General features: G+C 38.9%; 1 protein-coding gene across 3 annotated transcripts in view; it reads left to right on the forward strand.

Moving 5' to 3' along the window:
- Pir (pirin) overlaps positions 1-15,937 on the forward strand; it is a 97,189-nt gene that overhangs the window by 57,065 nt on the left and 24,187 nt on the right. For all 3 annotated transcript variants that reach the window (XM_028762146.1, XM_028762148.1, XM_028762149.1), the window contains exon 6: positions 8,029-8,113. In XM_028762146.1, the coding sequence (XP_028617979.1) occupies positions 8,029-8,113 (85 nt within the window). The remainder of the gene's footprint in view (positions 1-8,028; positions 8,114-15,937) is intronic.

Raw genomic sequence — 15,937 nt, forward strand, 5'->3', positions numbered from 1 at the left:
CCATAAACAAAAGGAGGGGAAAGGAAATAGAGTGTTACTGTTAATTAAGGGGCTACTTGGAAGATGAGCCTATGGAGACTACACCAAAGGATAATTTCACTGTGTCCAAAATTCTCAGACAGTTAAGAAGCTCAGTGCTCAAGCCTGTCTGCATCTTTTGTTGTCCATAGAGGTCACATTGCTTTCTGGCCCTCCTCAACTCCCACACTACACAGAGGCATTGGCATGTAGTCTAAGAGTTCCTAGTCTTCTCTCTATGTAGTGTTTCATGTATCCATCCAAATAAGATTACAGGGTTTTAGTCTTTCCCACAGTATTTTGACAGTGAGGATGGAAATTAATCTGTCCTGCAATCTGAAGTTGTTCAACATAATGAACTCAGAAACTTAGAGTGCTGTGGGTTGGAGATAGAAAACATCATTTTGTTAAAGATCATTGGTCTATTCTAAACAAAGAGTTGGGAGTTTGTTGTAAATAAGGTAGAAAATCTACTTTTCAATTCCTCACACCTTGGAAGGCATGACTCTCCATGTGGAGGCATGGAAAGGTATCTGAGACGTAAGCCAAGGAACTTGGACAGCTACAAGCGAGGTGCACTACATGGCTCTAGGAGCTCCTTGTGTTCTAAATGACTTTCTGTTAGATGGGGCCCCTCTGGCAGTTGATACACACCTGGGTTTTCTCACCGAGATGTTCCCATATTGCCAGCAGAGAAAGATTGAAATAGGTTACAGATTGTCAGCTGAGTATGTAGCTCCATGATAGAGAGCTGGCCTAGTGTGTACAAGACTGAGTTTAAGCCTTAGCACCAATGAGAGAAGAAAGGTAAAAGAGGAAAGAGATAGAAGGTTATAGGCCCTCCATCAGTGTTTTTTTTTTGAAAGAAGGAATTAATAGGTAGCCAGAAAAAGCAATATGCTAATGAGTACACAGTTTCTTAAAAGGGAAATATGGGACTAGAGAGCTCTCTCAGCAGTTAAGAGCACTGGCTGCTTTCAGAGGACCCAGGTTTGATTCCCAGTACCTACTTGTTGTTTGCAATCATCACTAATTCCAGTTCCAGGGGATCTACTGCTCTCCTCTGATCTGTTTGGATACCAGGTATGCATGTGGTACACATACGTATATGGAGGCAAAAAAATGCAAAGTAAAATAAATAAAATTCATAAAACATTGGTTTTTTTTTAAAAAAAAAAAAAACCAAGTGGCCTTAACTTAACTATATAATAAGCCCCTATTCAGTGCCTGATACTCAGGTGATGAAAATATATGTATGTACACACATAGAGAGTATATGTTCAATATATTAATTATTATTCTTATAATAGCAATTTTTAGTATTCTTGTTAAATTGATAATATTATGTGAACTAAGTGTTAAATTGAAAAAGTATGGTAATACCAATTTCTGCTTCTTAAATTCAGTGAGAGCTAAGATGGCCAGTGTTTTAAATGAGACAGGCACTGTCTTTATAGGTGCTTCCCAAGTGACTTGATGAAAGATAATTTGGTTGAAAGCAAGCCAGTTACTGTAAGAAAGTAATGATGTTTTGCCCCAGTAAAGAAAAAAATATTTGTACTACACAGACATTGCCTTTAAGCTCGTTCTTTTCTGTTACTCTTACACACCCACATACACACTTCTTAAAAGTTTTAGGCAGGTTAGTTTATTTTTATGCTTTCCCTCATTAGCCATTCATTCTTCTCCTTTGTGTTTATAGTGAGAGGAATATATAAATGTCCAAATAGGGAATTGGTTAGAATATATAACCTTGTAGCAACAGATTAGATGTAAAAACTATGGTGTTTCAAACCTGCTTTGGAGTATAACAAAATTATAGAGCTGAGAGAAGACACTGACTAGCAGTGTATATTTTCAGAGGAAAAAGAAAAACAATGTCTAACCAAATAATTATGTTAACAAATTTGTTAACAAATTTGCTTTTGGCTGTGGTGTCTAGACCTAAAGACCCTTAATTTCACCCATTAGGGAAACAACCAGAGATGTGGTTAGAGGTTTACAATAATATTCATCATAACCTCGCAATGTTGCACACACACACACACACACACACACACACACACACCACAAAACATAATAGGCAGCACTCGGAGGGTGGCCCAATAGGATAATGAGAGCTTAGATGCTAAAAACTCTGCTTGCTTTTCTTACAGAGTACTGGGGATTGCTATTCCCTCATGGAGCTCCTCAGAATAACTTACTTACTTGAGCTATTATAGTCAATTGATAAAGTTGACGCTTAAAAAAAAAACTCACAAAATAGCTCCCTGAAAGAAATGTGAGTGCATTTGTACAGTTTTCTCGTGTGACGCTAGATCTCTGACATTTGGTTTTAGTGGCACACAGCATGGTGGGAGAAGGAACAACCCCCAGGAATATAAACAGACAACCTTCATCTGTGGAATGAACAGTGTAAAATGGAAGATACTTAATGTTGCCACAGTCACAGAGAGAAGTATAGCACTCTCTCTGTCCTGGGAAAATGTTTTTAAGCATATGGGTTCCATATGGGAGTAATTTCCATCTCCTAATTAAGTTCAAATTTATAAATAAAAGGAGAGGAAGGAAGCCAGCCTGACAAGGGTATGATATCAAAAACCAGGGTAACTGAGAAGTCTTTGAAAAAATGAAGGTAGTTGGATTTTGGAAGGAAGTAGTTTAATAGGCCTTATTTTGTCTTGGATGTTTAGAGAGATCATTATAGGAGTGTTGCCTGAGACTCATTAAGGGTTTGATGTTGATTTGTTTATAGAGAAATAGAGATCAGCCCCTACCACTGAATTGGCAGTGCCCCCATTGTAGGTTAGGAAAATGTACCCTTAGTCTCTTATGATACATTGCTTATGTTCTTGAAACTTCATTGCATGATTCCTGAACAATAAGATTTTAAGCAATACAAGCTTAAAACACTTTCAAGTATTTTGCAAACATTTTCAATCGAGAATTATGACATGAAAAGAAAGGAGGAGGAAAAATAGCTTTGGATTTCTGTGCCTTAGTGGGCACTGGTAATTAAAAACAAAAACAAACCAAACACTCAGCAACCAGAAAAACAGAGGTAAAAGAAAACAATTTCATTGCTGGAATTTAAGTTGATTTGGTATGTCCATACTGAAGTGTGTTGAGGGATTGTTTTTTCAGTTTATCACAGACACACAGCCAATGAATAGTTTACGTCATAATTACTTTGAGTAACTATTCCTACTTTAATATTTAATATTATACATAAAAATACACAAAAACAGAACATAAGGACACAATGTACCCATTGGTATGCAATAAAAGTAGTTAAGTCCAGAGTTTCTCAAAGTGCATTTGAGATTGGCATTATTGTTTTGGAGTTGAATAAACACAATTTATATCTGCTATTTCAACTGAGTTCCCAGAGAGATGAGACAGTAAAAAACCAAAATCTACTTGCTTTTCAAAAATAAAAACAACAAAAAATAAGACATGTATTATGGATATATATGTGCACTGAAGTAGAAACTTAAAGGTTCTTTGGAAAATTGGTTGGGTGGTGTTTTGCTAGGACAAACATGTGAAGGAGTGTTTTCCTGAAGTGGACACAGGTGAAAAGTTAAGGCAGACTTGTGAAGGAACATTTGACTGAAGCACACACAAGAGAAAGGATGTTCTGCTAAAGCAAGCATATGAAAGGATGAGTGATGAAGGATTCGTCGCTAACAACATGCATGTATTGGTTTGTCTTACATTGAGTAGTTGAGCTCCATTTGTTGGAACTCCATAGAAAGAAATACACCAAAAAACTTCTGGTGATGGACTGCAGTTTCTTGCCACTTCTTCTGACTCAGGCTGTTTGACAGAGAGATGTCAGCTGAGACAGATGCACGTGCTGAGGCAAGACCTGTGGAGAACACGTGATGTTTGGAGGGTATAAATAGGACTCAACGGACAGTGACAGAGGTTGAGCTTGGCTTGCTGGAAGAGCTAGCTGTGTAACACTTGTTGATCTTCGCTTCACTGAGAGATATAGCCTGGAACTTATCCTAGTGTTCCTCCTTGGTCCCTCCTGCTGACTTGTGCCTGGCTGCCTCTGCTAGGTCATGCTACCACTATTGCTAACCTGACTTTACTGAACTGGACTCCTGGTGTAGCCATGAAGTGTTTGAGAATGGATCAAGCTGCAGCTGCTAACCTATAAACTGAACTGCCAATTTTGAGACAACACAGATGGGAATTGTTCCAAAGAACCATTTCTTAAAAAGGTCCACTTACTACTTATCCTTTCTTTCCCAATATCTCTGGTGGGTGGCGGGCTAGAAGGTAAGTGAAAGTGTTTAAGAACCATCATTAAAAATAAGGCTTTGAGTAGTCATAGACCTTGTAAATAGGTAGCCTTGGCAGACAATACCAACTTAGATAAGGACAAGTGAGTCATAGGCAGAGTCATAGTGACTTGTCCCCTGAACCTTCACCCAGCCGATACCCGGTTCTGAAGATATCTGTATTCCCCCTGAACACCCACACTCCAGTGTCATTCCCTTCCCCACATCCTGCCTTTCTGTGTTTATAACCCCTGTGTGAATGAATTACGATTTGAGAAAAAAATAAATTATAAAGAAAAAAAAGAAAAAAAAAGAAGGCTTAAAAAATTAAAGTTACAGTGCACCTATACACATTCATGGGAATAAAAGAATAAAAACATGCATTTAGGTTTGGGTGAGTGACCAGTTGATTGTTCATGCTTGGTATGTTATAGTGATCTCTTTGATGCAATTTTCAGTACAAAGGGATTTTAAGATGGAAATTATAGTTTAGACTTGTACCTTTCATTGAGTCCCCCTTGTCACTGGAATAGTATACGTGTGGCTTTATAAAGCCTCCCCTTGGCTCCTATTCAAACTTTTCAATGAATCCATACATATAGTGAATACAAAATGTGTGTGTGTGTGTGTGTGTGTGTGTTGTGTACATGTGGTTGCATCTTAGAGAGGTAAATTACTTAGAGAGGTTTTCTTACAGAATGGATTATGTTGAGGTGATGGAGGCAAGAAGAAAGAAAATGAGACAGACAGGAGGGCAAAGCAATGTGTAAACTTGAGGCTGAGACTGGAGCCAGTTAGCCAATGGCTGTCCACACCTCTCGTGCCCTTCCTCATCCCAGCCACATCCTCTCCTCTCTGCAGTCTTAGTCTCAGAAATCAGAAGGACAATTGAAAAATTACACTATGGAGAAGTATATCCATTTTCTAGTGGAGAACTTCAAGCCCTGAATAGACTTTAACTCCAGCCAAGCCTCCTCATGAGATCCTTTGATGAGTGCATTAAACCTGAAAGAAGATGGGTCCTTTTCTAATGACCAGGACAAAAGAATATACTAAACAATATTCCTGCCTTCCCACTCATGATGCCTGCGTTCTGGGAGCATGCTAGTGAATATTAAGCCAAGCATCTCTTTGTGGTTAATCTCTTTGCTGTAGGTTAGGTAGGGCTACTGACTCTGTTTCTGAGGCAGAGGTTGGGAAAGTTACTTAAACCAAACTAGGAACTTTGGAAAGAGTTCAGTGCTGCCTGAGAAGAGGGGTCATCTGATACTATTTGAAGTTCGCCATTGATCTTTTAAGAGGTAACTTTAGAAGTCATCTTTGGCTGAAAACAGCCTCTTTCCAGATGGTGCCTTACACACCTAATGACCCTAGACAACCCGATCTCATGTCCCTTGTGTGCTGCATTTGTTTCATGTATACTTCAAACTCTTCAGAGTGGTTGTAAATCTTTAGCTTCAAGATGCACTTAGTGTCATTGGGCTTTCTGGTTTCATTTAGGTGTGTACCGGGAGTTTGTTGTTATAGTCTTTGAAACTGAATAAATGCAGCTTGATCTTCCACACCGTGTGAAACCAGAACTTCTCAAAGCCTAAGACTCATCTTACAGGAGACATCCATAGAGGAAAAAACATTTTTTGTCCTCATGATTCATAATAATAATTTAATACAAAGACATATTGTTTGACCATACCAAATGCACTTGTCCTGAAAATAGGCAGGGGCACTACATATAGGTAAAGATAGTAATGAATATCCTAGGTATGTATAGTGTTACACTTGGGATTTTCCATTTCGAAACATCTTCCAATGTCTATTAACATACCCACTGTATGGCAGTCACTGTGGATTGGTCTTGAAGATTCAGTGTTGAAAAAAGCACAACTGTCCATATACAGATTCGAAAATCTCCAAAATCATGTCCTTATCAAGGGTAGTAAGCAATTTTGGACTCTAGATTCTTCCTTCATGTCCAGTTACAAATGTGTGGTTTTCATATGAAGTTTTTATGAACATACAATTTATATATAGAAAAGTACACAAATTGAGAATACAACTTGAAGAATCTTCACCAAGGAAAAATATCCATGAAAGAAGCAGCCAGACCAAACAGCAGAACATTACAATTCCCCTGGGGTCTTCTTGGTGTTTTTCTTCTTTTGTGGAGCTCCTTCCTGTAGCCTACCAGTTAAACTTCTCGCCTACCTTTTCTGACTTCTGACATCATATGCTAATTTCGTCTTGTTCTGAACTTTGTAGGTATGACATCGGCCTTAATTTGCTCAATTTTATGCTTCCGTGATGCTTCTGAGTTGTTGTATAAGTTAGGTTTTTTTCCCTACTAGTTCACTGTTAAATTATATTATAATATAGTTATATATACTATTATTACATGTTTGTGGGAAATAGTTTTAATGTTGATATTTCCAGGTTGGGGCTGTTAAGCTTCCTCTACATGTCTTCTGGTGGACATTTCTGCTGGAAACACACTCACAAGTATGATTATTGGGTCAAAAGTTAATCATGTATTCATCTGGATTACATGTCAGCCATATTTGTTCTATGTGTTTACACTAAATTGCAGTCCCAGCAACCGTGTATGAAGCCTGTCAGTCACTCCGTGTCTTCTTCAAGCTCAGCATTCTAGGGCTTTTCATTTTCATGTACATTTTTTAAGTAAAACAAAACAAAACTAAACAGCCAAAACTGAATAATCACTGGGGCTTTGTACGAGCAATGAGACATTGTAAAGTTTACAGCAAGTGTTAATCCCTTAGATTTTCATCTGTGCTCACAGTTCAGGATGGCAACATACTGAATTACCACCTCTGCAGAGCTGTTGGTGAAATAAAAACCATTGTTTACACTGGAAGATCTGGATGAAGTTTATCTTACTTTGGGGTTGAGATTTTGTAAAAACCAGCAGTGGCCAGCATTTTTTCCCCTGCAAAAGGTCCAAATGAGGAAAAGTAATATGCAAGTTCCTTATTTGAATTTCAATATGGAAATGGCTTTATCAATGTACGTGTACAGGTAATATACATGTAGTTAGGCATAACATGATTTTCCATATCGACTGTAAGGCTAAATGTGACAAAATTTGAACAATTATGGGCCAATCAAAATCCTAATACAGCCCTTGGAGCTGTAGGAAGGTAAATACCTTATTGAAATTAGCTTGCTGATAATATTGTTAAGCCAGGAAGGAGCATGAATGTAATAGGCCCAGGTCTCCTACAGAAGGGCTGAGCTGAAGGAAGGAATCTTATCCTGGGACCAAGGAGATGACTCAGTAGGTAAAAGCACTTGCCATGTATGCCTAACAACTTTTGGATCTGTTTGGATCCAGCTGTTTGGATCCCTGGAATCTATAGACAAGCCAGACACAGTGGCACATGTCAGCCATCCCAGCATCCTTGTGGTAAGATGGGACGTGAACACCAGAGAATCCCTGAAAGCTCGAGGGCCAGCTAGCCTGGAATACACAGAGCAGCAGCAGAGATTCTGTCTTAAGGAAGGCAAAACATAAGGACCAATACCAAGGTTGTCTTCTGACCTATGTTGCTGTGGCAAACATACGCCCTCCCATACAAATATGTATACACACACACACACACACACACACACACACACACACACACACCATATATACACAATAAATGTTTTTAAAAAGAAACTTATTCATAGAAAACCGTTGATGGTTTCCTTTTTTTTTCAGTCGAAAGTTTATACTCGAACACCAACCTTATATCTGGACTTCAAGTTGGACCAAGGAGCAAAGCATTCTCAGCCTATTCCTAAAGGTAGGATTGAGTCTGGAATTTGGTAGCCATGTCAGGAAGAACAACCAAATGAAAGCCCAATCAACTGCTTTATTGGGAATGCAAATTCCCAATATCTGCATGACCTTCTAGGAACTTTTTTGTGTTTAATTATGTTTCAGTTAACGAAGACTGCCTGTATATACTTGCATAGAATAGGTAGCAAGTCCTAAAGTTTGACCCTTTCCCTGTTCTCTGTCTGAAATACAGTTAATTGGATATCTTAAACCACTTATTTATTTGCAGTTTCCACAGTATTGGCTGTCTGTATTCAGACATCCTAGGCATCAACTTAGGCAACTTGTATTTTATTGTAAAGTTACTTCAATCAAGGTCACCCCTTCTCTCATTTTTTTAGGTCAAATTCCATCACAGCTCCAAGAACTGTCTAAATTCATTTTGTTTGGATGCTTTGTTGCATCAAATATTTCTTGAAATGTGTGGTCCATTGGCTGTGTCCCAGACATGTTTAGTTTATCATATTCGATGGTGTTACTCATAGTAAAGTGATGTGACATGGATATCTGGGTTGTGTTTGGCTTCTGGCATAACCAGTCGAATTTAATGTTAGCTTGGTTGTGTCATTACTAGACTAATTGGATAGAATGGAAGCACACATTTCTACCATCCCATCTCTGATACCAGGAAAATGCCTGTTCCCAAGGGAAACACAATTAAGGGGGGGCCTGGATACATTCTTCCTGAACCCTACCAAGTTTAATCTGAATTCTTTTCCATAAATAGCATTAGAATCATTTTGTTACCATCTCTTTCTTGTCTTTGGGCTAGGCACGTTTCCGTTGGGTTGTGCTAATCTTGCAGAAAACAGATGTTTCATGCAGTGGGGATTTGGAAGACGGTTGATATCAGGAATTGAGCCTGATGATGCATCATTTATAAAGAATCCAATTTGTTGAGTTTCTGACAGTCCCAGATTTTTTCGCATCGGCCACACATTTTTCCCATTAGCTCTTGGCTAAAATAAGAATATATAGGGTCTTCTTTTTGCACGGTGACTTTTAACATTTCTTGAAAGGCAATCTGATTTTTCTTGCTGTAAACTGATGTTTCAACAATATTGTATCATTGATCGTGAAGGACGTAAGTTCACATTTCTAAGAAAATATCCTTTTTTTTTTCTGATCTTCAGGGCCCCTTTGTATACTAACTGATAGTATCAACACTTGACCCTACACAGCCGCTCGGTTTATTTTCTCTATCTTTCTATACGGCACCTCTGCTTCTGGGTACTTTATAGCATGGATTAGAGTGTTAATAATAGAAAAAGGTTATGGTTTGGGACATTTTCCATTCAGTGAACCTTTTCTTTCTTTTTAAACTTTTCTTGATGGTGTCGATAAATTGATAACAAAACTATCTTTAGACAACATAGAGTGTACCACTCTGGAATAATGCCCTCCTTCCCTCAGCGTGTTCATGCACTAATGCCCAGGTCCTAAAACTGTACTCCATGGAAAGGGGACTTTGCAGCTATCTATGGTGGAGCTTGCTTATAATCCCAGAGCCTGGGCAGTTTAAGCAAGTTAAAGTCATCCTTTGCTACATAGAAAATTTGAAGTTACTCTAGGCTACATAAGACCTTGTCTCAAAATGACAGGAGAAAGAGAAGTGCCATGTGTATTTAATATAGACGTGTAATCACAATAGTGAGGAGGTAGACACAGAAGCAGGGGGATCAGGAGTTCAAGGGCATCTCACCTACATAGCGAATACAAGGCCAGCATCAGCTACTTGAGACTTTGTCTAAAAGGGGGTTGACTTTGCAGGTATGAGTAAATTAAGCCCCTTGAAAGTGTGTTTTATGGTTTGGATCTATGTACTGAAGGCTTGATCCTTAGCCTATGGTGCTTTGGGAGCAACTCTGGAAGGTTATACCTGGGGATTGTTATATCTTTGGGGATGTGTCCTTGAGGGAGATACTGAGGCCTCCTCTCTCTTTCCATGTATTTTCTTTTTTAGCTGTTATGAAGTGAGAAGCTTCCTCTGCCATTCATGTTCACCGTGTTGTGCTACATCATATAAGCCCAGGAAAAATGTGGCCAACTTGTCATGGACTGAGACCTTTAAACAAGCAGTTCTCTACCTTCTGAATGTTGAAACCCTTTAATTCTGTTCCTCGTGTTGTGACGAACCCCCAATAATAAAATTATTTTCACTGTTACTTCATTACTGTAATTTTGCTATGGTTATGAATCATAATGGAAATATTTTTGGAGATAGAGGTTCACCAAAGGGGTCACAATCTACAAATTGAGAACCACTTTTCTTTTTTTTCTTTTTCTTTTTTTATTGGATATTTTATTTACATTTCAGATGTTATCACTTTTCCCCATTTCCCCTCCCACCCAGAAACCCCTGATCTCATCCCCACTTCTCCTGCTTCTATGATGATGTGCCCCACCCTCCCACCCACTCCCACCTCCGCGGGGACCCATGAATTTTCCCACACTGGGGCATCCAGCCTTCACAGGACCAAGGACTTCCTCTCCCACCTTTGCCCAACAAGGCTATCCTCCCCTACATATACAGCTGGAGCCATGGGTCCCTTCCTATGTGCTCCCAGACTAGTCGTTTAGACCCTGGGAGCTCTGGTTGATTGGTATTATTGCTCTCCTCATGGGGTCACAAACCCCTTCAGCTCCTTCAGTCTTTTCTCTGACTTCTCCATTGGGAACCCCATGGTTCAATGGTTAGCTGTGAGCATCCACCTCTGTATATGTCAGGCTCTGACAGAGCCTCTCGAGAGACAGCTATATTAGGCTCCTGTCAGCATGCACTTCCTGGCATCCGCAATAGCATCTTTATATGGGATAGATCCCCAGGTGGAACAGTCTCTGGGTGACCTTTCCTTCAGTCTCTGATCCACACTTTATCTCCATATTTGCTCCCATGAGTATTTTGTTCCCCCTTCTAAGAAGGACTGAAGCACCAACACTTTGGTCTTCCTTCTTCTTGAGCTTCATGTGGTCTGTGAGTTGTATCTTGGTTATTGCTAGCTTTTGGGCTAATATCCAATAATCAGTGAGTGCATACCATGTGTGTTCTTTTGTGATTGGATTACCTCACTTAGGATATTTTCTAGCTCTATCCATTTGCTTAAGAATTTCTCAAATTGATTGATTTAATAGCTGAGTAGTACTCCATTGTGTAAATGTACCACATTTTCTGTATCCATTCCTCTGTTGAAGGACATCTGGGTTCTTTCCAGCTTCTGGCTATTATAAATAAGGCTGCTATGAACATAGTGTTATATGTTGGAGCATCTTTTGGGTATATGCTCAGGAGTGGTATAGCTGGATCCTCAGGTAATATTATGTCGAATTTTCTGCTTGTTTCATAGTGATGATAATAAAAATGATGATGACGATGATGATAGCATACACAATAAGTTGTTGAGGGAAAAATATCAGGTAATTTCTACCCCAAGCCCTCCTCAATAATTCAGTTCGTATATGTATATTATGTGTATGTGTATATGATGTATATGATGTATATGATGCATATGATGCATATGATGCATATGTATATGTGACATTGTAATGTTGAGAGTCAAACTAGAAATACTAAACATTAATACCAGACTATATAGTTTATCTTTAGGTGAATCTTATTGTACAAGTTACCTACATCTGCAAAATATGCTTAAATGCTCATGAACAAATTATATGTGTTAAGATAAGATACCTCTTTCTTTTGTATCTATCTGTTCTCAGGTTGAACAACAGTGTCTAACAAATCACAGGCCCTAACTTGCCTGGCTATGAAAGAATGCATGATTTTTCTGGCCCCAGTAACATGCTTAGAAACATGCTTTTGCATGTGGCTTGTTTCACTTGTATCTTCCTGTATTTACATATAAGCCCAGTTACTTATATGGCTGTAAAACAAATCAATCTGGAACTTAGTGCTTTAAGACTGTTTGTATAATCTCATACCATGGTTGTGTTCTCTGGCCCAGGCACTATTACAAAGCTGTGATGAAGGTGTCACCCAACATATTTGTCATCCTTAGCTGTGATGGGAAGGAGACACTTCCAAACTCATGATCATGTGATTGTTTGCAGGATTCACTGGCTCAAGCCTGTTGTTTGTTCTATGCCACTTGAGCCTCTCCATAGGATGGCTCACATGGCCTTTGGTTTCATCAAAGTATGCATGTGGGGGAGCAAAAGAGAAAGAACAACCTCAAAAGCCACACCCTGTTATTTTTGCTGTACTAGCCTTAAATAAGCCACTAGGTGCAGGTTACACTCAGAGAGATGGTTTTGGGTTGCTATTATTAATATGACAACACCAGGAGGCAAGAATCATGGGATCATCATAGAGCTCACCTTTGTGCTGGTTTGCTTTAACTGTCAACTTGCCACAACCTGAAATCACCTGGGAAGAGAATCTCAATGATAGATTATTTAGATCGGGTTGTCTATGAGCATGTCTGTGAGGGATTGTCTTGATTGTTAATTGAAGTGAAAAGACCCATCCTGAATGTGAGTAGCACCATTTCATGGGCTGGGCTATGTATTTTGTAAGAATGAAGAAAGCCAGCTCAGAGCAAGCAAGCAGGCAGGCAGGTGGGCAGGCAGCTTAATTGTTTTCCATTTGTCTTTCATCTTGACTATGGGGGTGATGAAACTGGGGTTTTAAATTCCTGCCTTTGTAACTTCCCTGAAATGATGGACTCTAACCTGTAACTCTAAGTCAAATACACCCTTTCTTCCCTAGATTGCTTTTTTGTCAGGATGTTTTTAGCACAGCAACAGGAATGAAATTTGAACAACCAAAATACAACTTCTGCTTCTGTGCCAAGAATAAGCCAATTTTTAAATGGCAAGTGGCTCAAAATGAGTAGTGATTTCCTCTACTCTAATTTATGGCCTATTTTCCATACTGAGGCTGGAACCCAGGACCTTATGCATGATAGACAAATGCCTTAGCACTGAACCACTTTCCCAGCTCATTGTGATGTTTTTAACGATCTGAAGAAGCTTAGAGAAACACACAGGGGTCTCTCAGAGCTCTTGCCTGTCTTCCTACAGTGTCTCTTCTATTAAAGAGGGGCCCCAAATATGAATAATACATGTAGAATTGAAGGGGTTATTAAAGATAAAGTGTAATTTTTACTCACTATATCAAATACTCAAGTTGTACTGTTGGTATGTCTGTAATTGTGATTGTTAATTGAAGTGAATTAAGTATTCTAGTACACTATTACTAAGTATAGAGCCTGGCAAAGTGTTTAGTGGTATGGCATTCGAGTACTTGATTGTACCTTTCCTTATAATGATGACATCTATTTATCAGTTTTGGATATAAACCAATTAGTTCCAAGCATTGATGAACATGAACCAGAGGCAGAAATATATGCTTATGCAGCAAAACATTTTTTATTACTTTACTTTGGATGAGCTATATCTGTTTTCCATAATGCTTTGTAACAACTGAGTTCTACTCATTGCCAGTTATTTGCATTACAAACATCTTCTCCTTTCCACACCTCACTTTTCTGTACTATTTCTGTCCTGTAATAAGTATATATAGTCTTTAAGTTCTTAATCTGTTCTTTAATGGTTGGTGCATTCTGTCATTTCTTTAATCATTATTCCCGAATCAAGGTCATGGAAATGTTCTCAATGTTACCGGGTGTTTTATTTTTTGTCTTTTGTGCTAATATGTTTAATTTCCTGCAATTAATGTTCCTTTTAATTTTCTTCTTTGCAGTGGAACCCAGAGATAAAGGTCTGCTCTATCACTGAACCATATCACCCAACCCACTTTTAAAAATTATTTTCAATTGACCAGAAAGATAGTATTACTTCTTCCTGTGAAACATGATGTTTTAAAGTATAGATTGCAGAATAACTAGATCTAGTACCTAACACATTCCTACCTCACATTGTATTTTAATGATTTAAATAGAACGATTTTTTGAGGCAGAGTCTTATGATGTAGCCCTGGCTGTCCCAGAACTCACTGTGTAAACCAGGCTGGCCTGGAACTCACGAAGAGCCACCTGCCTCTGCCTGGGTGTTCTAGAGCTCTTCATGTATTAACCCTTACAATCCTCCTAATCGCTTGGGCTATGATGATTATCCCATTTTTCCAGTGAGGAAGCTGAGATACAGAGAGATTATGTAACTTGTTTAACATCCATTAGGTAATAAATGTTGAGGTGAGGTTATAACCAGCCCAGTATCACTCACACTGATTTTCACCAGCCATCTTGTTCCATACTCAACCAATGAATGGTCCTTTAGTGATTTCTCTTCCTCTTGCCATTTATGTTTAGTTATAAGATGGACATTAAGTATTTATTCCTGCATTTATGTCTTGTTGTGAGCTGTCAGTTGCTTTGTGATCAGAAAATCCATTTTAATGTCAGCTATTCTAAACTACAATATTCAGGGGAATACACAATGCTAGGTACCATGAGGTTCTTGTTGATGCTGCTGTGGGTTGTTTTGTTTTCTTGACAATTTTATACATGTATACAATGTTTGGAAGGCTGTCCTAATATACAGAGTTCTTGACTATGGTGTGGGTAACAGTGATCCTGCCACTCTTGGCTTCGTGTATTTTGTAATCCAAGAGGAGAGCAGAGAACATTTGAGTTTGGTGCTGTGGGTTTCATGGGTCCATTTTAGGCCTAGCTCATAGCCTCATAGAAATGCTGACCTACAAAGATGTTGAGCAAATTAGAAAGAAAAGAGATGTACAGAAAAACAAGCTATTTTTTTTTTAAAAATCTCCTCTCTCTCTCTCTCTCTCTCTCTCTCTCTCTCTCTCTCTCTCTCTCTGTGTGTGTGTGTGTGTGTGTGTGTGTGTGTGTAAGGAATATCCTATTTTACAGCAAAAGAATAATGAAGCATGTGAGATAGTGTGTTGGCTTTGGGAGAACCTAGGCAGAAATATACAGTAACTCTCTGTAGTATCTTTGAAACTTTTCAATGTGTCTGAAATTATTTCAAAGCAAATGTTTTTTAAAAATTAGTTTGTTTGGAAGAACTGGGCAGGAGAGGGTCAGGCAGTTCCCTCTCCCATCCAGGTGTCAGGTCCAGAGGGAAGGAGTTACCAGAGGAAGTTGAATGTCAAGAAGTTCCATGCAGACTCCTGGGATCGGAGCTGCTTTGTAATCAGGTGAACACTGTAAGCCTAAGTCTGGGGATAGGTATGTTATCTTCTTAGCCCCTTTGCCCTCTCTACTAAGCTGACTTCTGTTAGGAATTTGGTGTCAGCTGGCCATGTTTTTCTACTTCTTCTTCCACATACATGCAGAAGAGTAGTTATAAATTCACTGGAATTATGAACTCTTAATGAAGTCAGGAGAAAAATGGTCTGGCTTAAGCCCAGGAATGTAGGCTGAGGAAATCTCTCACTAGGGATAATATTTAAGAATTAGAAACCTCCCTGAAAATAGAGTGAATGCACAGAAAATGATTTACATATTTAAAACCCACATTGCACGTTTGTTTTATGTTTGGCTAAAAGAGATCTGACTTGTATGTGTTGCTGACTTAACGTCCTCAGGGACTAGAAAAAAAAATATGATCTTCATCTCAGCACATTTTATTTGTTACTTCCCAAGGAAAGATCTTCCAAGCTGCAAAGAAACAGTAGGGTGGCCACCATGTTTGTGGGGAAAGGGGCAGGAAATTGTAGGCTATGTGACTTCTGATGGAATGACAAAACTTTGAGGGTAGCATTAATTTCTAGTGCAGGGCACAAGAGTGAGACGAGAGTTGAAGGAAGGAAGGAAGGAAGGAAGGAAGGAAGGAAGGAAGGAAGGAA

The sequence above is a fragment of the Grammomys surdaster genome, unplaced genomic scaffold, assembly GCF_004785775.1.
Source record: "Grammomys surdaster isolate TR1022 unplaced genomic scaffold, NIH_TR_1.0 131, whole genome shotgun sequence".
Taxonomy (NCBI): domain Eukaryota; kingdom Metazoa; phylum Chordata; class Mammalia; order Rodentia; family Muridae; genus Grammomys; species Grammomys surdaster.